General features: G+C 38.9%; 1 protein-coding gene across 1 annotated transcript in view; it reads right to left on the reverse strand.

Moving 5' to 3' along the window:
• Nucleotides 1-295: 295 nt before the first annotated feature.
• ift81 (intraflagellar transport 81 homolog) overlaps nt 296-22,891 on the reverse strand; it is a 118,936-nt gene continuing 96,340 nt past the window's right edge. The window contains exon 19 of the mRNA XM_068054986.1: nt 296-9,896. Coding sequence (XP_067911087.1) covers nt 9,714-9,896 — 183 coding nt within the window. The 3' untranslated portion in view covers nt 296-9,713. The remainder of the gene's footprint in view (nt 9,897-22,891) is intronic.

Raw genomic sequence — 22,891 nt, forward strand, 5'->3', positions numbered from 1 at the left:
TATGTGATTATCTGTCTCATTTCCATGCAGATGGGTTTGATTGGTTTTCAGTCTTAGCAGACAATAGATGTGGACTACAGTGCAGAAGGTGGTATGAGTCATGACTTGTCCTCCATTTTGTTGATAACCAATGTCACAATCTTTGAAAATTGTTCTATGTTTTATAACTTTTCAGTTTGTTTCTGTATTTTCATCACTACACTTCTTGTGAGCATGACAGATGGGAACTGTAAAGGGTGAACTATGAGGCTTTCATGTAACTCTAATCAGCCAGTTTTATTGTCTGAAGTTGGGAAGAAGTTATACATTTCTGTGAAATTGAACATGGCAAAGGCAAGACCAAGAAAAATGGAAGGAGACACAAATGTAAACAACAGTAATATAATTTCTGATAGCTTTTAAGCTTTGTTGATATATGCCTCAAACTGAGATATAATTGAACTTGTGAAAATAATTTTTCATATCTTCACAAGAAACTGCATTTCCTTACAACAAATAACAAATGGAGAATCATGTTTTTCATAATCCAGAAAGTTGAATAATGGATCACTATAAATTGGTAAATATAAAATGCAGATTTCACCTAATAAACATGTTGCAAAACAAAGCATATACTCGCATGCTGCTTCTAACAGGTATACTAGTTCATGGAGAAAAATATTTTTTGCATACTGCAGTAACTAGATTTATTTATAAAATGTTATTGGATGGATTAATTGTGTTCTTTTTGATCTGAATTTGCTCGCAGCAAGCATGTGCTCTTCATTTATGTATGAACTAATGGGGTAAATTATAGTTTATATTTGATATGAAGTGGCACTGCAACTAAATGAAGTCCTAAACTGGCAAGGCTTCTCTGACCAAGGTCATTTTCCTTGCTGTTTCCAAAAATACATTGATACAAACGTAACTCGAGTACTTTATTGAATGTTATATGTACTGGGTATATAGTTTCAAGAAAATACTTTATGTTGATGGAATTAGATCTCATTCTTATTGCATATGAAGCTATCTTACTGGAAATAAATTATTTTTTCTACGTAGTACAAATATTTTCTGCATTCATTTTTAGATCTCTGAACACCGTGTGAATTTCATCAAAAACACATTTTTACATTACACTTGAAACACAGAATAAACATTAATTAAAGTTCACAAATATATAGTTTTGATGGTTAACATTTCGGTCAAGCATATTGACAGAAGCTTTGTATGTTATTAACAAGCAGAGCATTCAAAGCAAGCTAACATAATCCTAACTCTTTATATATAACACAATAGGTGACTACATTTTGAACACATGGTCTCTATACTTCTCAGTAACAACTGGTATGGATTCCTTTATTTGTACAAGAATAAAGTGAAACCATAAACTTTGGGATTTCAAAACTGTTTCTATGGAAGATTTGTTTAAAAAGTAAATGTTATAAGCTACCTTGATATGTAGTATTCCCCATTCTTTTACTTACCCTCCACATACCAACACTAAGGTCAACATAACAGGGAGATCACTAGGGATCCCCATCCCTTTAAGGTCTTTTTCAGACAGAGCAGAGAAAAAAGTAGAGACCCCAGCATGGGAACAAATTGCTCTTTTTAATTCATGCTATACCAAGAACGATGGACAGAAAAAGACCCTCTGGTCTATCCAACTTGTTCCACACAATTGTGATACCTTGTGTATTACAATATATACATATGTCACTCCACCTAAAACTATGTGATCTCCTAGGAGAGACAAAAAAAAAGATAAAAACCTAGACTAATTTGGAGAAAAAAATCTGGGAACTCCTCTATAAACTCTGCCTAGGTGATCAAAACTAGTCCAAGAGATAACTTATTATTAGCGCAACACCACCTCCTTTTCCTTTTTGCCTGTTCTTCCTAAATGTTGAATATCCTTGAATATTCAGTTCCCAGTCTTGGTCACCCTGTAGCCACATTTCTGTTATGGCAATTGGATCATACCCATTTACCTCTATTTGAGCCTTTAATTCATCTACCTTGGTGCGAATGCTGTGTGCATTCAGGCAGAGTGCTCTTAACCTAATTTAAGAAATACTCTGCACATCTATTTCTCCTACCAAAGTGGATAACCTCACATTTTTCCCCCATTATATTCCATCTGCCACGTTCTTGCCCACTCCCTAAGTCTGTCCAAATTCCCTTGAAGCCGCTTTGCATCTTCCTCACAACACACATTTTCTATCCTCATCAGTAATCTTTGCTGACTATGGGCTGGATTTTTCCATGTCCAAAATTGGTGGCGGATGTAAACTATGGCGGTCCACCTGTGCGGACCGTTTGTGTGGAGCCATCGCGATATTAAACTTGGCGGCTCATTTAAATGGCCTAGGTGGACTGCCCCTCCTGCACACCCCCAGCACCAATTACATGGAGGGGGTGGGTGGCCCCTCCCCGGCAATGGTGTCAGCAGCCTTTACCCAGGGGCTGACGCCATTTTTAAAGGGCTTCGAGCCCTTCCATTTAATTTTAATATTTAAAGATATAGTGAATTGAAATTATTTTGAAAAAATTAAATATATGTTTCTATGCCCTCGCGCACCCCTCAATAACCACAGAATTCTTTGCCCTCTCGCTCCACCAAAAATACTTACCTTGTGAACCTGACCATTCCCCCCAACAAAGTTCATGAACTTTTAGCTTCATCCCTTTCCACCATCCCCAACACCAATCAGATTAGTTTGACCCCACTTCCCCACTGAAAAACTTTCTTGCTCTCCCCGCCCCACCCGTGTTACACCTCGGTTCCCTGGACGGGGATCCGAAGGCATGGGAGTGCCGGCCAGTGGCACCAATATAGCACTGGGACGGACGGTGGGAGCAGGTAAGTAATCAATTCATTAATTTTAATAAGTTAACATATTTAAATTTTGCTCCGGTCGTCGATTGGCAGGGACTGCCGGCACAAGGCCTCACAACCACCAGTAATATGGGCCAGGCCTTCCCGCCACAAGGCCCATGGCAGGCCTCTCCTGGAGGAATTTTATGCCCCCCCCCCCCACCCCCCAACGAATCCTGACGTCGGGGAGGTCTGTAAAACTTGTGTCTATGTGTAGTAACAACAGATTGAGCACTTGGTGTCTGTAGACTCTTAGGATCCTCTATGGGCTGGAATTTGTAGACTTCTTGATGGCGAGCTGTCAGCTGTCTGAATCTGATCTTAACTTCAGGATTTAACGCATGCACAGATTCATGAAAATCTTGAAGTTGTAGCCTGCCATTCAGTCTGCCACAGGCTGTACTTAAATACCCCCACAGAGCTAACAATCTGAATAATCAATAGATTTGATGAAAACTTGCCCTTTTCCACTCTCATATCTCTGATAGAAATACCATAAAAAGTTAAGCCTTGTTCAATGTGATGTAACTGTGTTTTAAATGGTGATCTGAATAACTATAACCAATCTGGACCTGAAAAAAATAATTCTATATTTGTGGAATGTTGTTAACTGTCTCCTTTATGATTAAATACTACATTTTTAAAATAACTTTTTTCTCTAACGTTTATCCCTTATATTTCAGCTTCTACCTTATGTCCCAATCTTGGGACAAGCAAAGCCAACGCTCCCAGGATGATGAAAGAGATAAGGTGAAGCAGAAAAAGGTGTGTATGACAGATGCCAAGTTGATAATGCAAGTGAGAATCAGACTGGATATAGAAAATTCAGTGGGGAAGTGAAAAAAGAAATAAGAGAAGCAAAGAGTGAGTATGAGAAGAGATTAACAGCTAACATAAAAGGGAATCCAAAAGTCTTCTATTGGTATATGAATAGTAAAAGGGTAGTAAAAGGAGGACTGGGGCTGATTAGGGACAAAAAAGGGAATTTATGCATGGAGGCATAGGGCATGGCTGAGGTACTAAATGAATACTTTGCATCTGTCTTTACCAAGGAAGAAGATGCTGCCAAAGTCATAGAGTCATACAGCATAGAAACAGGCCCTTCGGCCCACCGCGTCTATGCCAACCATAATGCCTATCTATTCTAATCCCACCTGCCTGCATTAATTCCAAATCCCTCTATGCCTTGTTCATTCAAGTACCTGTCCAACTGCCTCTTAAATGTTGCTACTGGTCCTGCCTTCGGTCATTGTGAAAGAGGAGGCAGTTGATATTGGATGGGCTAAAAATTGATAAAGAGGAGGTATTAGAAAGACTGGCTGTACTTAATGTTGATATCACGAGGACCAGATAAAATGCCACTGACGATACTGAGGCAAGTAAGGGTGGAAATTGTGGAGGCACTGGCTGTAATCTTCCAATCCTACTTAGATACAGGGATCATGCCAGAGGACTGGGGAACTGCAAATGTTACACCCTTGTTCAAAAAAGGGTATAAGGATAAACTCAGCAACTATAGGGCAGTCAGTTTAACTTGGTGGTGGGAAAGCTTTTAGAGACAATAATCTGGGACAAAATGAATAGTCATTTGGACAAATGAAGATTAATTCAGGAAAGGCAACACAGATTTGTTAAGGACAAATTGTGTTTAACTAACTTAATTGAGTTTTTTGATGAGGTAACAGAGAGGTACAATGAGCAGGGCTAGGCACTGACATCTTGCACCACAGACATTTGACAAAATTATTGACAGCCAAGGACATGGGGACAATTAAGCTGTATATAAAGTATATAGCCAATTTAATGCCATCAAAACACATTTCTCCCTATAAATAAAATAGCTAAGCATACAAACATCAATGGAGAGCAGCACAACTGTATTAGCTAGCTAGCAAGCAAAATAGTATGCAATGCCAATGCGAATTACTTTTGTTGACTGAGTAGAGCTAGCTACACCATGTCATGGGGTAGTAGATGGACCTTACTGAATGATCTTTGTGGATTCACACTGTGTCAGGAGTGCAAATTCATCCAATAAGCCATGAAACACAAGGAGAGGATTGTTATTGTGGTTATTGAGATGAGGCAGTAAAAAAATCAGCAATTGGAAGACGGACCATTTCTCACACAACTGTTGTCACAAGATAATTTAACCTCTGATGGTCTCTGTTGGTGCAACTGCTCCAACTGCTTGTAATTTGTGTCTGAAGACAGGGCAGACAACAAAAGGGCAGTGATCTCCAAATCAGGAGAATTTTATAGGTGAAGCAGATAGTACTTCAGAAGAGTCACGTAAAAAAGAAAAGCAGTGTGGGACAGGAAGGGATAGAGATTTTAACAGTCGATAACCAAGACTAGTTTATTCATCTTGACAGGCTGTTAAACCAAGTTCTGGAGTCTAAAATACAGAAACAGAATCTCTCATGGACAAAATGTCATTTTCTCACCAAAACTAGTGACAAAATTAGATAAACACAATTACAAGTATTGAGTGCCCTTCAGTTTCTCCAATAAAGCGATTCTCCTGAATTCACTTATATCTATAACTCAGTCTGTCACTGTTGAATCTGATTCAGCTCTGACAATATAATTAACAAAAAGATTTTCTGCAAAAAGTTGAGCAATTACTGTATGTATTAGTGTTACAAAATGTTTAGTCGCTATCTGTAAGATTGTACTCCACACAAACCAAATTATGTCCAAGCCAGATCTAATACCTGTTAGCAAACATGTACTTTTAACATAATGCAATTATGATACAACTTTCAAATGACATTTTATCTAAACCTCAAACTGGATAGTAAATGATGCACATTGCAGTTACTGATCTTTGACATACTTGTAAAACTTATTCTTTAATCCAATTTGCAGCCATAAAATCAGTTAATGACTGTTTCCAACATGGCCAGTTTAAAAACTGCAAATGCAGCATAGATTTTGTTAAGGAGTTGTAGACAGTTCATCATAGATTAATATTTATTAAAGCCATCATTGTATTTACTAACAATTGTATATGGGTCAGTAACATTCTGTTTTTGCTAATATCACTCAGCCCCATTACATGGTACTGTTGCATGCACGAGGAACTTAGTACTGACTTCTGGAGATTCCTTGGATTTTCTTGCCTGTTTTCCCCTCAATACAAGTTCTGGAACAATGTAATTCCAAAGGATAGCAGTGGAATTGTGACATTTATATAGAAAAGTCCATCAACTTTCAACATGTCACTGAGCTTGTGTCCCAGGTGAAAGTAATTCGTACCAGAGAGCAGAAATCGAGACATTCCCTAAATGTCTTTTCCATTTTAAAATGGGATGAGTTTATATAACACAAGTCTTTAAACTAGTGTTTTAAAATAACTTAGCTGCCAGGTTATTTTAAAACACAATGCTAAAGGCTTGAAGAAGGGATATCCAACCTTCTTGCATGGGGGGGCCGCATTACAATTTTTATCTTACATTATTTCAGAAAGATAAAGGCATTAAAAGTTGATACTATTAATCTGAACAAATGTGCATTTTTGTGAAGACGTTTTAAATGAGAAGACTAATTTATTGACTTACTTTCTTGTCACTATATTGGATACTGATATATTGATATACCTGGCATTTGTTTGCTCGCACAAGTAGTCAGTGTTTGCCTGCACACTTCTTGTTGTGATGCGGAGTATTGCAGATAGATGTTCATAGAAGTGATCTCGATTACTCTCTCTCTCCCCCTCTATCTGTCTCTCTCCCACTCACTCTCTGTGCTCCCCCTCTTTCGTCTTCACATCACCCTTTCCCTCTCCGTTCCTCTCCTCTCTCTCTGTGCTACTCCTTTTTCCCTGCCCCCACTTTCCCTCGGCCTCCTATCCCTCTTTCTACCCCTCTCTCAGTTGCAGAGCAGGAACTCTCAGTAGAGCAGCTTTGTGACTGGTCCTTTTAAAAAAGATCGAACCATTAGTTTTACAGCTGACAGGTGCTTAGAACAGAGATAGCACTTCCAAGCTTCGGGCAAGTTTGTAGTTTCCTGGTGGGCTTTAAAAAAAAAATCGGAACTGCCGGCTGTGACTTTTTAAAGGTTGGCCTGGTCAGAAAGAAGAAGCCAATGGGAAGCTTTTCATCCCTGTAATTACCAGTCACGGACCTCAAAGCTTTTACCACGGACACTGGCATCTGTTTACGGACACGTTGCTGACCTCCGTTGATGAGGTTAATATGGTTGATGTGGTGTACATGGGCTTCAAAAAAGTGTTTGATAAAGTGCTAGTGTTAGTAAAGGCCATGGAATAAAAGGAACAGTGGCAGCAAGGATATGAAGCTGGCTGAATAACAGAAAACAGATAGTAGTGGTAAATGATTGATTTTGGACTGGAGGAAAGGTATATAGTGGGGTTCCCAAGGGATTGATATTAGGACCACTGCTTTTCGTGATCTATATTAATGACTTGTTGTGGGGAGGGGGCCCACATACCAAAGACTTGCGGGTTGATAGGTAAATTGGTCATTATAAATTGTCCCTAGTATAGGTAGGTGGTAGGGAAATATAAGGACAGGTGGGGATGTGGTAGGAATATGGAATTAGTGTAGGATTAGTATATAAATGGGTGGTTGGTGGTCAGCACAGACTTGGTGGGCCAAAGGACCTGTTTCAGTGCTGTATCTCTAAACTAAACTAAACTATTCTTTCCAGTGTTAAATTGATTAAGCCCCAGATCCATTCTCTGTTATAAATTGAATAAATTAACCTGAAAATTAGTAGCTCTTCTTCTAGCACTAATTTTGACAAGGAACTGGAGGAATGATGTTCCATCCTGTGTCTCTCCACAAAGCTCAAAATGAGTTGATGTACTTTTCCTTATGAGTGCCACTACTTTATCCCAACCCTTACTGCCCGCTGCTTGCTGTCTTTTATAAAAATGTTTTTAAAAACTTTGCAAATGAGACTTGTATGTGCTTCTGCATACAAGATTTAAAAGAATAGAAATAAATATGAGAGTAACTGACCACCAATATAAGTGGCAACCAGAGATCGAACTACTGCTTGATCTTGGATTATGACAGCAGGTCTCATAATAAGCATGTCATGTGTATGCCTGATATTTTAAACAAGTTATATTCAGATTAAAAATATTATACTGATATAGCTGTCAGCATGTAGAATGGTCGCAATAAGTAAAAACGCTAGGATGTTGTTAATGCTGTCACAATAAGTATTGTACTGTAGCGACATGTATGAAAGTAAGCATTTATAAAAAGATTTCCTCTGTACATTTTGTTGAATCCAATATATTCCTGGGAGATTTCTTTTCATCTGAAGAATAATTGGCCGTGACATCTGCACTCAATAATAGGCTGAGTCTAAAAATTACTCCAAAAGACTGCAGTCCCAGTTGATTTACTTATTTTCAGCTGTTATAAAACTTTACAGAATGTGGTAACAGGCTCTTCTTAAACCATTAAATCTAATTTAAAAAACTGCTGTCATCAAGGAGCTAATTGATGATTTATTGTGCCTTTGCTTGCTAACCTATTATATCCTGCATTGAAATAAAATGTAACCATCTTCCTATAAATGGCTTCTACAAACTCCAGAACAAAATTAATATTTTGGTATTGTTTGTATTTTGGATGAACTGAAGTTAAATTCAGTTGTCTGAAGATGAGTAACCCCAGCATTCTAATTCAATTATCCAAATAGAATCCAAGCTCAACTGCTACATTGGTAATAATGAATATATATGGGAGTGATTGCAAGTCAGTAACTGCATTAAGAATTCAGATTATGTTATGAACCATAAATTCCTCTCCATGAAGGCACAATTTGCATGCTAAGAGTAACAAGACACTGACAGTGCTCTCGCACCATGCTCAATTGATAATTCATCATTTGAGTCCAGACTCCAGACAATGAGTACCAGTAAATTATTTGACTGTGGAGAAGGTACATAGCAAAAAGCAATCCTGCCCATGTTTGGACACTTTCCAGTAAAGCTCTTTTAATGATTATCAGAATAGGGAACAGTAGCCAATTTTTCATTCTTTTTAGTTTAGGGACAACAAAGCTAATCATAAGTGTTGCCATCACTATCCCTTAGCCAATTCAGTACAGGATAGAGGTCAAATCTGGGACTTTCTTTGCCTATAATGCTCAACACCACATAGCACATGGACCCATTGAGCTATCGGTGGAGACCTAAGGTTGCAATTTAGATATTGGTATGGGTGAGTTATTATTTTTATTTAAGTGACAACTGAAATAGTTAAAACTTCAGATTCCTTGAAATGTAACTTTGAAAATCATAATTTTACTTTACTTTTATGAAACAATATTTTGATGTTTAAAAAATCTGTACATATTTTTGATCAATAAGTACGTTTCATATTTTACTCTTTACACAATTCTCATAATTTAGCTATAACATTTTACTTTCACCCATGCTCTGGTCACAGTTTTTCCTAAGTTAGTCTGAGCTGCACAGCTCTTTACAGCTGCGTGTCAATGCTGCTCTTTATCAGCTGATGAAAGACTACGTCGAGTAGAAAAGATTACATACAGGCTGTTTCTCATCCTGGATATTTAATACTCCATTACAGCGAGGTAGCCTGGCAAAAAGACCAAAACTTTTATCCTTGATATACCCCACAGGAACCCACTGTTGCAACCAAGAGCTGCTGGATTGTCTAACCCGCTGTTGCAAATGAGACTTGTATGCACTTCCGCATACAAAATTTATGTAAAAGTTGCTAAACAATTAATTTCGTGTTAAATGACATTTATAATTTATTGTAATTGCTGAAAATAGCTAAAGCCCATAACAAAGAATCTTACATTTTTGATGCACAGTAACACAAATGAATTATACAATTTACAAGATCAATCTGTCCTCCCCTCCTTCCTGAATCACCTGACCAATAGAATTCTGGTTTTGCTGTTTTTGAAAGCATTGTTTCTTGCATTCCATCAGTTGCTCAAAATCTCGCCACATATTAACCTGCTTCATGTTTGGGCCATGGCTCTCCCGCACAGCTTTCTGCTTCTCTCGTAGTTTCTAAAGGGGAAAAGAAAAAAAGTTTCAGCTAAGGTCATTACAAATGTTCATGGTGCACAGACAAGCTGCACTATAAAGTATAAGATGGGCGGAGCAGTGGCAAATGGAATTTAATCCTGAGAAGTGTGAGGTGATGCATTTTGGGAGGACTTGCAAGGCAAGGGAATATACAATGGATGGTAGGACCCTAGGAAGTACAGAAGGTCAGAGGGACCTTGGTGCACTAGTCCATAGATCACTGAAGGCAGCAGCACAGGTAGATAAGATGGTTAGGAAGGTATATGGGATACTTGCCTTTATTAGCCGAGGCATAGAATAGAAGAGCAGGGAGGTTATGATGGAGCTGTATAAAACGCTAGTTAGGCCACAGCTGGAATATTGTGTACAGTTCTGGGCACCACACTACAGGAAGGATGTGATTGCACTGGAGAGGGTGCAGAGGAGATTCACCAGGATGTTGCCTGGGCTGGAACGTTTCAGCTATGAAGCGAGACTGAAAAGGCTAGGGTTGCTTTCCTTAGAGCAGAGAAGACTGAGGGGGGGACATGATTGAGGTATACAAAATTATGAGGGGCATTGATAGACTAGATAGGAAGAAACTTTTTCCCTTAGCGGAGTGGTCAATAACCAGGGGGCACAGATTTAAGATAAGGGGCAGGAGGTTTAGACGGGATCTGAGGAAAGTTTTTTTCACCCAGAGGGTGGTTGGAATCTGGAACGCACTTCCTGAAGAGGTGGAAGAGGCAGGAACTATCACAAATTTAAGTAGTATTTAGATGAGCACTTGAAACGCCATAGCATACAAGGCTACAGGCCAAGTGCTGTAAAATGGGATTAGAATAGGTAGGTGCTTGATGGCCGGCACACACATGATGGGCCGAAGGGTCTGTTTCTGTGCTGTATGACTCTGACAACAATGCCTCTCATGACAAGTTTACCTGCCTAAGGTATCTAACCCAGGTGAGAGCAATAATCTGGAATGCAACTTAAAACACCATTTCAGACACATTATACAGATTGACTTAAGAGCAACAAAGTGCCCGTTAGTTTCAAGTGGGGAGTGCAGTGTGTGGACTAGGAAGCAACATAAAGAATATTAGAAAAGAAAGAGGGATTAAAAAAAAAAGAAATTTGGGAAATTTCTGTAATAATTACAGGACAGTACACAAAAGATATTTCCAATTATTAAGGACTTTGACAACACATAAAGAGATGGATTGTGTGAGGTAACACGGCTATGTAGAAATAGGAGGTGCCCTGAGAAAATAGGAGTAAGGTTGGATGTTCAGCATTTTCCCAGAGGGATACCAACCTATGGAGCAGGATTTTTTTTTTTAAGAAGTGACAGTGATGACACACTCTTTGCAACCTTCCAAGACGACTTTAGATGTTTTTTAAAGAAATGAAATGAAGCAGAGCAAGATGAATTATTTTATTAAATAACTAAAAGGATTGGAGGCTCTTGGGGCCTTTCTGATCATCATTGAGAAATTGAACAGGAGGTTTTGACAGAAAATTCCTGATTTGGAGTCCAGCAATAGTTGGGATGAACATGTACGGACCCAATGACCTTTCTCTCATCCTAGATACATACTGTAACATTCCATAAGTGGATTCAACTTAATTCTTCTAGGCTCAATATTTCCAAATTCTCTTACCACATCATTGGCTTTCAAACTTCATACAAGGATTCCTTGCAACTACTGATATTATCGCAGACCCCCACACCCCCACTTTCCTAAGGTGTTGAAAGTAAGGCAGCAAACTAAAGGTAGTAGTGCAGGAATGCCTCACTGGCAACAAAAACATCGTGCTTGTTAATTGACCCCAGAAAAAAGAACAGAAGATGATGCCTAGATACTTCTCTGCAGCAACAGTGATGGAGTTGATGCCTTTCTTCTGGTGGGTGGAGCTACTTAGTTTCAGCTTTAAAAAGTCCACTAATTTGTTCAAAATACGACTGGTGTCAAAGCAGGTAAATGGTGCTGCTCATTGTACTGACTAGCCCCTTTGGCAATAGCAATCCTTTCCAAATGAGGACTTCTGTGTTTGCTGTTCCCCCCGCTTGCACATAATCACCATCTGCACATTTTAAGAAATGTTGCATTGCACTGCTGGTGAAATGCTTCCTGATTCAGCTGAGAGAATGCACGACAATGTGCTGTGATGTCACCCTCAGCTGGTGATGTGACAGCACCCAGTGACGGTGATAAATGACAGGTCTCATTTACATAGTCATAACATAGATTCTTCCAGTTGCCTTCCAGAATTTATGTATGGAATGGTGATTCTGAAGGATTTACTGATGCAATGAAAAAACCCAAATTTTATGTTATGACCTTGAGGATACCTGTTTGAATACTAGTGTTCCAATCTCATTTGTTAAAAAATGCAATACATTTTGAAAAATGCAAATTCATCTAGTTTCCCCCGTTTGCCTGCTTGTTTTCTTCTAAAACCACAGATTGGCAAGGATTCTTTTAAGCTACTGTGTGTACACTTGACATGCTTTAATATATTAATTGCAATAATTATAATAGTTTAGCATTTTCTACTTATTATAGCCTGTGCATCATAAATTGTTGTTATAAATGCCACTAAACAGCTGTTTTATTAGCTTTTCTGAGCAGTGTCCTGCAATCTAATTCATGTATACTACTGAATTAATAGATGAGCTGTATTTATCTGCCCATTGACATGCCCTATACTGAAAATGGGTAAATATAGAAAATTGCATTGTTTTGCTATTTTCAAATTGATCAACCTGGGGCCACATGGGAGGTTTCAATTGGTTGAAGGACATTTTTTATCAGTATCCACACATCGATATAATAGCTGACTTCTCTATCATTAATTCTCACATTTAGCACTACATTACTTTTTTGATCTGTTATTGTGAAGATTAAAACCCGCATTTTGCATTACAGTCCATAATTTTACATTTTTATGTGGCAACATTTCAGTTACTAAACAAGTGACCTATTAAAGTGGATTGCTTGCCACATTAACTCACAGCACAAGGTTATGCATATTGTAACTGTTCAGCTGTAGTGTTCTGATAAAATACTGTTCTTGTGATATCCAGTGTATCTCTAAAGTATACACTACACTAATTACTGGGCATTACTGCCAGAGTTTTTAGTAGCAAGCAGGATTTTTTTAAAACAAAAATACAGTTCTAAATTATTTAATGTCATCCAAAATCTGATACATTGCTCTAAACAGGAAACTGTCCCTAAGCAATTTCCTCTAAAGTGGGTTATCACAATCATAACATAATCTTTAAATCTATATTTTCACGCACACACAGGTTTTACTCTGGTGAAACAACTTTTAAAAACAGTAGATATAATTCTGTTAAGACAAATTATTCAAGCTTGTTCCAGTAAGTAAAATACATGTAATCACCCATTCTCCACCTCTGTAAATTTATCACACATGCTGTGCACCCCTCCCCACGTTCCTGGAATGCAAATTAAAGCATGACAGCATTATAAACCTGTCTCAACCACAATTTACACAATATCTATAAGGAAAAATGACCAGGAAATCTACTGTATTGTCATAAAACCCCAAATTGTTCACCAATGTCCTGCAGGGAAGGAAACCTGCCACTGCCGCTCAACCTAGCTTACACATGACTCAAGTTCACACTACATCACTGGCTCTTAATGACCTTTGAAGTGGCCTATTAAGATACTCACTTGCAAAAACAAATTGCTTTAAAGCACAAAGCACTCTAGTCAACCTGTTCCAGTTCAGCTACAAGACTAGCATCTTCCTGATAATGTGGAAATTTGTCTAGGCGTCCTCTCCTGCCAATGCACTTAAACTAATCAAAGACACAAATGAAATCCTTTGTGACTGTGAATGAGCTGCATTTTCTTTCCTCATCCTTCTCAACCTGTCTGCAGCTACTGACACAGTGAACCATACCATCCACTATTGCACTGGTCACAACGTATGTTTAAATGTTTTACCCAGTTACTGATGTGGCCAATTATATACTTTATCTGTATTAGTTTAATAAAAAGAATCCACCAACCAGGTTGCTTTAATAAACAACAAAATTATTGATTTATTATGAAACAAGACTTATTCAATAGGGATGCAACACTTAACACACAATTTGAAACATGAAAGTATAAATATATACCTTTCTAAAATAAGCCAACACACAGGCAGGACAAAAAAAAACTGAAAAAACTGGCTCAGCAGAAATCAACTTAAAAAAAAAATACTTTGGCAAGTTATTGCCAATTCTTGAAGAAGGAGGAGAAGATACAGAATGTTCCAGATGGCCATTGACTGGCATCCGGGTACACATAGACGGCTGTCACTGGGATCTTTCTAGAGCAGTTCTGTTCAGGAGACGTCAAAGAGTAATCTTGCAGGCTTTTTGGGAGAATTACTGCATCAGTGGTTTTAGCTATCATACTCAGAGATTTTCCAAAACAGGTAGAAAAAGATGAGTTGTGTGGCTTCTCTCTTAACAAGCTACACACCAAATGAACATTCAAACAGTCCAAGCCAAAACTCCTAACAACCATAAACCTAGACATGTGACTTCTCTGTAAACAACTCCAATAGCCAGCAAGGCTCCTTATGTTTATTTTAGCACTTCATTGGTTTAAAAAAAAAACTTACTGGAAGAGACAAAGTGTCCTTCCAGTAACCCTTTTAAAAAAAAAGCCAAATCCAGGCATCTCCTCAGTCTTTCAAATGAACCAATTTTCACAATCCTTTAAACAAGAGTACTCAAAAAATATTAATAATGGAAGCTCCTTCATGACAACCCTTTCTCATGCCTTCACATTTTTTCTGAACTGTGGTGCCCAGAACTGGACACAATACTCCAGCTGAGGCTGAACCAGGGTTTTTATACAGGTTTATTATAACTTCCTTGCTTTTGTACTTTATGCCTTCATTTATAAAGCCCAGGATCCCGTATGCTTTATTAACCAATTTCCTAACCTGCCCTGCCACCTCCAATGATTTGTGATCTATACCCCCAGGCTCCTCAGCTCCTGCACCCCTTTAGAATTATACCCTTTAGTTTATATTGCCTTGCCTCGTTCTTCCTACGAAAATTAATCACGTCATACTGATCTGCATTAAATTTCATCTGCCACTTGTTCGCCCATTCCACCAACCTAAGTCCTCTGGAAGTTTATCACTATCCTCCTCAGAGTTCACAATACTTCAAAGTTTTGTGTCATTCGCAAATTTTGAAATGATGCCCTGTACACCAAGTCTAGGTCATTAATATAGATCAAGAAAAGCAGGATCCTAACACCAACCCCTGGGAAACTCTACTATATGTCTTCCTCCTATTTGAAAAAGTGTTGTTTACCTCTCTGTTTCCTGTCTCTCAGCCAACTTCGTATCCATGGGCTTTAACTTTGCTGACAAGCTTGTTATGTGGCACTTTATCAATTGTCTTTTGGAAGTCCAGGTATACCACATCAACCTTCTCTGTAGCTCATCAAAAAACTCAAGCAAGTTAGTTAAACACGATTTGTCCTGAACAAATCTATGCTGCTTTCCTTGATTAATCCGCATTTGTCTAAGTGATTGTTAATTTTATCCTGAATTATTATTTCTAAAAACTTTCCCACCACTGAGGTTAAACTGACTGGCCTCTAGTTGCTGGCTTATCCTCACACCCTTTTTTGAACAAAGGTCTCAACATTTACAACGCTCCAGGCCTTGGGCACAACCCCACTGAATCTAAGGAGGATTGGAAGATTATGGCCAGTGCCTTTGCAATTTCCACTTTTACTTGCCTCAGTATCCCTGAATGCATCTGATCCGGCCCTGGTAACATCTACTTTAAGCACAGCCAACCTATGCAATACCTCCTCTTTATCAATTTCTAACCCATCCAGTGTCTCAACTACCTAGTCTTTCACTATGACTTGAGCAGCAACTTCTTCTTCGGTAAAGACAGATGCAAAGTAGTTAGCATTTCAGCCACGCCCTCTACTTCCTTGCATAAGGGCGGCACAGTGGCGCAGTGGTTAGCACCGCAGCCTCACAGCTCCAGGGACCTGGGTTCAATTCCGGGTACTGCCTGTGTGGAGTTTGCAAGTTCTCCCTGTGTCTGCGTGGGTTTTCTCCGGGTGCTCCGGTTTCCTCCCTCATGCCAAAGACTTGCAGGTTGATAGGTTAATTGGCCATTATAAATTGCCCCTAGTGTAGGTAGGTGGTAGGGAAATATAGGGACAGGTGGGGATGTGATAGGAATATGGGATTAGTGTAGGATTAGTATAAGTGGGTGGTTGATGGTCGGCACAGACTCGGTGGGCCGAAGGGCCTGTTTCAGTGCTGTATCTCTTAAAAAAAAATTTTTTTAAAAATAAATTCCCTTTTTGGTCCCGAATCAGCCCCACTTCACCTTTTCATATGCCTACAGAATACTTTTGGATTCCCTTTTATGTTAGCTGACAGTCTCTTCTCATACTCTCTCTTTGCTTCTCTTATTTCATTTCCCACTTCCCCTCTCAACTTGCTATATTAAGCCTGGTTCTCAATCGTATTATCCACCTGACAAAGTCACATGCACCCTTTTTCTGCTTCATTTTACTCTCCATCACTGTTGTCACCCAGGGAACTCTGGATTTATTTGCATCACCTTTCCCCCTTGTGGGAATGTACCTAGATGGTACCTGAACTATCTCCTCTTTCAAGGCAGCCCATTGTTCTGATACAGTTTTGCTGGCCAATCTTTGATTCCAATTTACCTGAGGCAGATCTGCTCTCACCCCACTGAAGTTGGCCCTTCCCCAATTGATAATTTTTACTCTGGATTGCTCCTTGTCTTTTACCATAGCTAACCTAAATCTCCTGCACCTATTTTTTAATGATCTGATGTTTATGTTGATGAATCAGTAGGAAATCTGAAAATATGAGTTATATAGAGTAGAATGTTTTTCTCCCATAAAGTGAAAATGTAGGTGCATCAAAGTATAGAGTTCTAAGGATAAACTGAGTGGTTAAAGCTAAACTAAAACTTAAAAGGAGAGTTAGGCTAAAATTATGGGTAACAATATTAAGGATAATCATCTGGATTGCACATACTGTAGTAGGGATATTAGAAAAGTTAATAGGGAACATTAAAATAAAACTAGCAGGTAATATGAAAAGAAATAGTAATGACTTTTATAAGCATATAAAAGGCTGAAGAACAGTTAAAGATAGTACCATAGGCCACTCAGGGGTGAAGGAGAGTGTCTGATTGTGGAGAAAAATGGTGGAAGAACATAGTTGTACTACAGGAGGATATGGAACAATTGTTAGAGTGAACTGTAGAAAAATAATTTTTCTGAGGAAAAAAAAATTACTGAAGGTGAATAAATCACTGGGCCCTGATGGCACGTCTCCCCAGGCTGCTGAAAGAAATTTAAGAGGAGATAACAAGTTCTGGCCACAATTTTTCTATTCTCCTTAAAAATGTAAATTGTGCCAATTGGACGGAGGAGTTGTCAATGTAACAAACACTTTTTTCCAGAAAGGAAGAGAAGGACAAATGTGGCAACTATAGACCAGTTATTCTAACTTAGTTGAACAAAAATTCTTAGAATCCATAATTTGAGATAAAATTAGTAAGCACTTAAAAATTTATGAGTTAATCAACGACAGTCAGGATAGATATTTTAAACACTCGTTGAATTTGACAAATATAATAGGTTTTGAAGTAACCAACTGCGTAGATAAAGGGAATGCAGTAGATGTCGTGTATATGGATTCTCAGAAAATAAAACATTTCATGAGAGGTTTTTCAGACGAGTTGCACCGTATGGCATAGTAGGATATGCAGCAACATGGATAGAATATTGCTTGACAAAAGAAACGGATATGGATAATTGGGTATTATTTGGACTGGAGTGGTACACTCCATGGGTTTAGGGCTAGGACAACATTTTTCTTCAGTATTTATATAGATGATTTGGACTTGGGTATAGGGAACACAATCTCAGAATCTGATGGACAAAAGCAGACTCACCGGGATGGGAAACTGTAGTTACGAGGATAGACTTGAGATACTGGGCTTATTTTCACTTGACCAGAGAAAGCTAAGAGGCGATTTAATAGATGTTTTATAATTATTAAGAATTTGAAAGTAGGATAAATAAGAAAAGACTATTTGCTCTACTTGTGGGGGGTGGAGGTGGTTGAGGGGGGGAGGGGGCTAGTCAGTAACAAGGGATCATTTCTTTAAAACCATCACAGAGAGTGAGGACAGTGCTTATAAAATAAATTTCTTTGCTTAGAAGGTTCTTGGAAAATGGATGCTTTGCTACCGGGAGTGTCTGAGGCAAAGACCATTGTAACATCTAAGGGAAAACAGGATAAATATCTGAAGCAGAGGAATATACAAGGCTACAGAGTCAGCACAGGGCAAACAGCAGACACAATGGGCTGAGTTGCGTCCTTGTGTCCTATATACTGCTTTCCAAATTGGTCCATTGATTCTAGGCTGTAACATATGGCAAGAGAATCACTGTTAGCAGTGATCTTTTAGTGTGATACTAAAATGTTCTGAAATTATTTCCTGGAATTGTTATGGAAAGGTTTTATAATTCTCTCCTCTCACAAATACAATCCTTCTTAATCAAAGGCTAGACAGCCCAGTATGGGAACAGCATCATGGATCCAATTAATAGATCTTGCTGTACGATTTGTCCCTGAGCTAAGCTTCCAATCACATATCCTCTCCATCACCAGCACTGCCTAATTCCACCTCCATAACATCGTCTGTTTCTGTCCTTGCCTCAGCTCATAAAAATGTTGCTGAAACCCTCATCGATGCCTTTGTTATCTCTAGACTCAACGATTCCAATGCGCTTCTGACCAGCCTCTAACCTTGTAGTACCCATAAACTTGAGCTCATTATAAACTCTGCTGCACGTATCCGACCTTGTACCAGGTCCTCCTCACCCATCACCTCTGTGCTCGCTGACCTACATTGGCTCCTGGTTCAGCAAAGCCTGGATTTTACAATTATCATCCTCGTTTTCTAGCCCCTCCAGCCCTATAACTCTGAGATCTCGGTGTTCCCCGGTTCTGGCCTCTTGCATATTTCTTATTTTCTTCAATCCACCACTGGCTGCCGTGCCTTCAGTTGCTTAGGCCCTAAGCTCTGGAATTCCCTCTCTAAACCTCTCCACCTCTCTCTATGTGGCTGGGTGTCAAATTTTATTTGATAATCACTGATGTGAAGTACATTGGGAAGTTTTACTATGGTAAAGGTGCTATATAAATGCAAGTTGTTGTTGCTTATTTGCTAATCCACCCTAACCCAGATGGCCACTTGTATGGACGCAAAGTGGACAATGCCTCCCGACCAGCTTTTCCTTTCTACCAGACTGCTGTGACATTGACAAATCTCAGTACCCAGAGAAAACCTGAGTAAACATCATTAAATAGCGAGGATTCAAACTCAGATCACTAGGGAGGAATCACTACTAGGCTACCTGCTTAAGTATTTTGTCTTGTTAGTTGACCTGAATGTCACTGTTGGAGTCAGGTCAATAACTTCAAAAGTGCACACAAATACAATTATCTTTGAAGGAAATGTTTTGCCAATTTATTTGTAAAGTACTTTCTCTCCAGAAAGACAAGTCTACTGAATGAAAAATGCTCTCCTGGATAACTCATCTATTACCAGATAGCTGCTATTAAAATGTTGCAATTGGCATAGTTTCCAATGCTAAATGCTAACCTTGGTATAACACTGTCTTTAAAAAGATCATTAATAGTCAACGATATGATGTTACTTGCTGCAACTGAACTAAGATGCATAAGTTTTGTCAACTACCCTTCATTCAATGATAGAAAAGCAAATTGGATCTTAAGGGAAAACTTTGAACATGTCTGCAGAATGCTACCTAAAATAGTCATAATGCATTTGCTTTGTTCTTGTACATCAAGCAAAGACCAATCTCAATCAGTTAATCCTGATCATGCAGCATACGTTGTGTTCAAAAAACATCTACTGAATGCAATCCACTTTACAGCAAATGCAAACAGGACTCTATATTCCTATCTGATTAATTAGGCTATGGGTGAGTTACAACAATTTGAATGTGCATGTGTAGTTTCAGGAGACAATCAGATCAAGTCTAATGTACTCTTGGCTTTTCTGTCATGCACCTTTCTTCACAAGTAATGCAACCCCATGAGACAGCAATGAATTTTAGTATTTTGCTTTCTTAAATGATCAATAAAACTGGTCTATAATCCACTAGGCGCATTATTAGAAAGGAATGAAACAGTAATGTATAACATGTAACACAGTCTGCAGCTACAATTCTAGGTGCATAGAGAGAGACATGGAATACAAAGTGATGTGGTAGACATTCCTAAATGAAAGGCACTCAAATTTAAATTGCTGTATAGTTGGGACAGGATCCAAATATAGTGCTTAGTTAATGTACAAAATGGCAGCAGGAATGTGGCAAACTTGGACGTTCTGTGGCTGCCTCAAGTTGATTTCTGGAGGCTGAAACTGCCAGCAAATCATGATAATTTGTGCACTGCTTCCTTCAGCAGGGAATGCATCAAAAACTGGCTCAGCTCAAGTTCTATCATAGCTTACAGATTCTAATAGCATAGAAACACAAAGAGCCCATCCAAACTCTCTCACAGTTATGACTTCTGCGAGACAGTTACTATGGGATGTATTCATGCAATGCCCACCTTGTGCATAAACCTCTAATTTCTGTCACTCAGAATTTTTTTTATATAAAAGCCAGGAAATTACCCCTGCAAATCATATCTCATGGAACAAGCAATATATAGTGAGCAGATGTGTATCATTTTGCTTCTCCTACAATAAGCTACCTTATAAGATTGGATGATTGGAGGACAGATCTTGAGTTGGATAATGACTTGGTTGCATTCTCGTAGGCAGAAGGTTGTTATGAATGTTAGTGGTTCTGTATGAAAATTGATTACTGGTGGAGCGCTACAGGTCCCAGTGTTAGGACTGTTGCTTGTCACACTGTCAGCCATGACTCACTGGTAGCACTCTCGAGTCAGAAGGTTGAGCACAAAAATAAGCTGGCATGCCACAACAGTACTGAGGGAGTGCTGCACGGTTGGAGGCACCATTTTTCGGATGATACATTAAACTGAGGACCTGTTTGCCTTCTCAGGTGGACATACAAGATCCCATGGCAATTCTTCGAAGAAGAGTAGGAGAGTTCTCCCACTATCCTGGGTATTATTCATCCCACAATAAACATCACTAATACACAGATTATCTGGTCATTAAGTTTGTGTGGAACCTTGCTGCGCGCAAAGTGCCTGCAGCGTTTCCTATATTATTTGTGATAATGCTTCAAAAGTACTTGGTTGTGAAAGTTGATATATAAATGCAAGTAATTTTTTTCCCACTCTTCACTGATGATTTGGATAAAGACATTAGAGAACTGTTGCAAGTTTGCAAATGATACAAAGATTTGCTCGAGCATCAGAATCTTAGATGAGAAAGAAATGACAACAGTTAGATCTAGATGTTATGTGGGGAAGTGGTCCTTGTCTGACAGGAGTAATTTAATATAGATAAATGCAGTATTATTCACATGGGTCGGGCTAATGCCAACCATGTTGTTACAGTCAAGTGAGGAGAGCTTGAAGGGCTTCTCTCTTTTTCCTCTCCTTGTTAGGCCACAACAGATTTAATTATTTCTTAAAGTGGATGTTCTGGGCAATTCAGTAGGTGTTTGATGACTTATACTTGCTATGATCATAACAAGAACCAATCGGACTGGTTTTCTTGAGTTAACAAAAAAAGGTTTAACTTTATTGTACCTAAACCGAACTAATAATAAACAATGCACCAACTTTCACTCTCTCTCTCACACACACACACACACACACACACACACACAAACAAATAGATTAGAGTGGGAAGAGGTAGATTGGTTGAGTTAGAGTCCATAGAAAAAGGGGAACACAGTCTGTGGCGTTAGGTGATTCGGCTGGCTTCTAGCTCAATTCAGTGGTCCTGAGGCCTTTGATATGAAAAGGTAGATGACTAATTTGGTGAGTCTCTTGGAGATAGCAATGCGGATGATTTCCTCCAATGGGGTTTCTGATTGTAACCTGAGTATGCAAAGGTGGTCAGTCAACTGGCAGGATTTAAAAGCTTTCAGAGAGACCCCCACTTAGGGTCTGTTCATGTCAGAGTCCAGTTGCTTCTTCTTTGCTGCAGACAAAACACCAGCTTGAAACCACAGATGGAGAGGGGCTTGTCACATGACAGTCATTCAGTGATTCAGACACAGCATTTAGCCGTATTTCTTCTTCTTGCTGAGAGAACAGGCAATTCCTTTAAACTTCCTGGGTCTTGGTTCTTACTGGGGACTTAGCAGACATTTTGTCTCTCTCCTCAAAGTCCTTTGCAATGTAGGATACAGTGTAGCAAACTAGATGATCATCTTAAGTTGAAAGGATGACTTTCCTGGCAGCTTGTCTTTTAAAAAAATACAAATTCTCCTCATCTCTGTCCTAAAAGGGCAGCCCCTAATTTTAAAACAGTGCCCCCTAGTCTGGACTCACCCACAAGAGGAAACATCCTTTCCACATCCACCTTGTCAAGACCGTTCAGGATCTTATTAACTTCAATCAAGTCTCCCCTCACTCTTCAGTGAAAACAAGCCCAGTCTGTCCAACCTTTCCTCATAAGACAACCCGCTCATTCCAGGTATCAATCTAGTAAACCTCCTCTGAACCGCCTCTAACGCATTTACATCCTTAAATAAGGAGACCAAAACTGCACACAGTATTCAAGATGTGGTCTCATCAATGCCCTGTACAACGGAAGCATAACATCCTTACTTTTATTTTCAATTCCTCTCATAATAAAGGATAGCATTCCATTAGCCTTCTTTATTACTTGCTGTACCTGCATACTAACTTTTTGTGGCACATGCACAAGAACACCAAGATCAAATGCACCTCGGAATTCTGCAGTCGTTTTCCATTTA

This window comes from Heterodontus francisci, chromosome 23, assembly GCF_036365525.1.
Source record: "Heterodontus francisci isolate sHetFra1 chromosome 23, sHetFra1.hap1, whole genome shotgun sequence".
NCBI lineage: Eukaryota > Metazoa > Chordata > Chondrichthyes > Heterodontiformes > Heterodontidae > Heterodontus > Heterodontus francisci.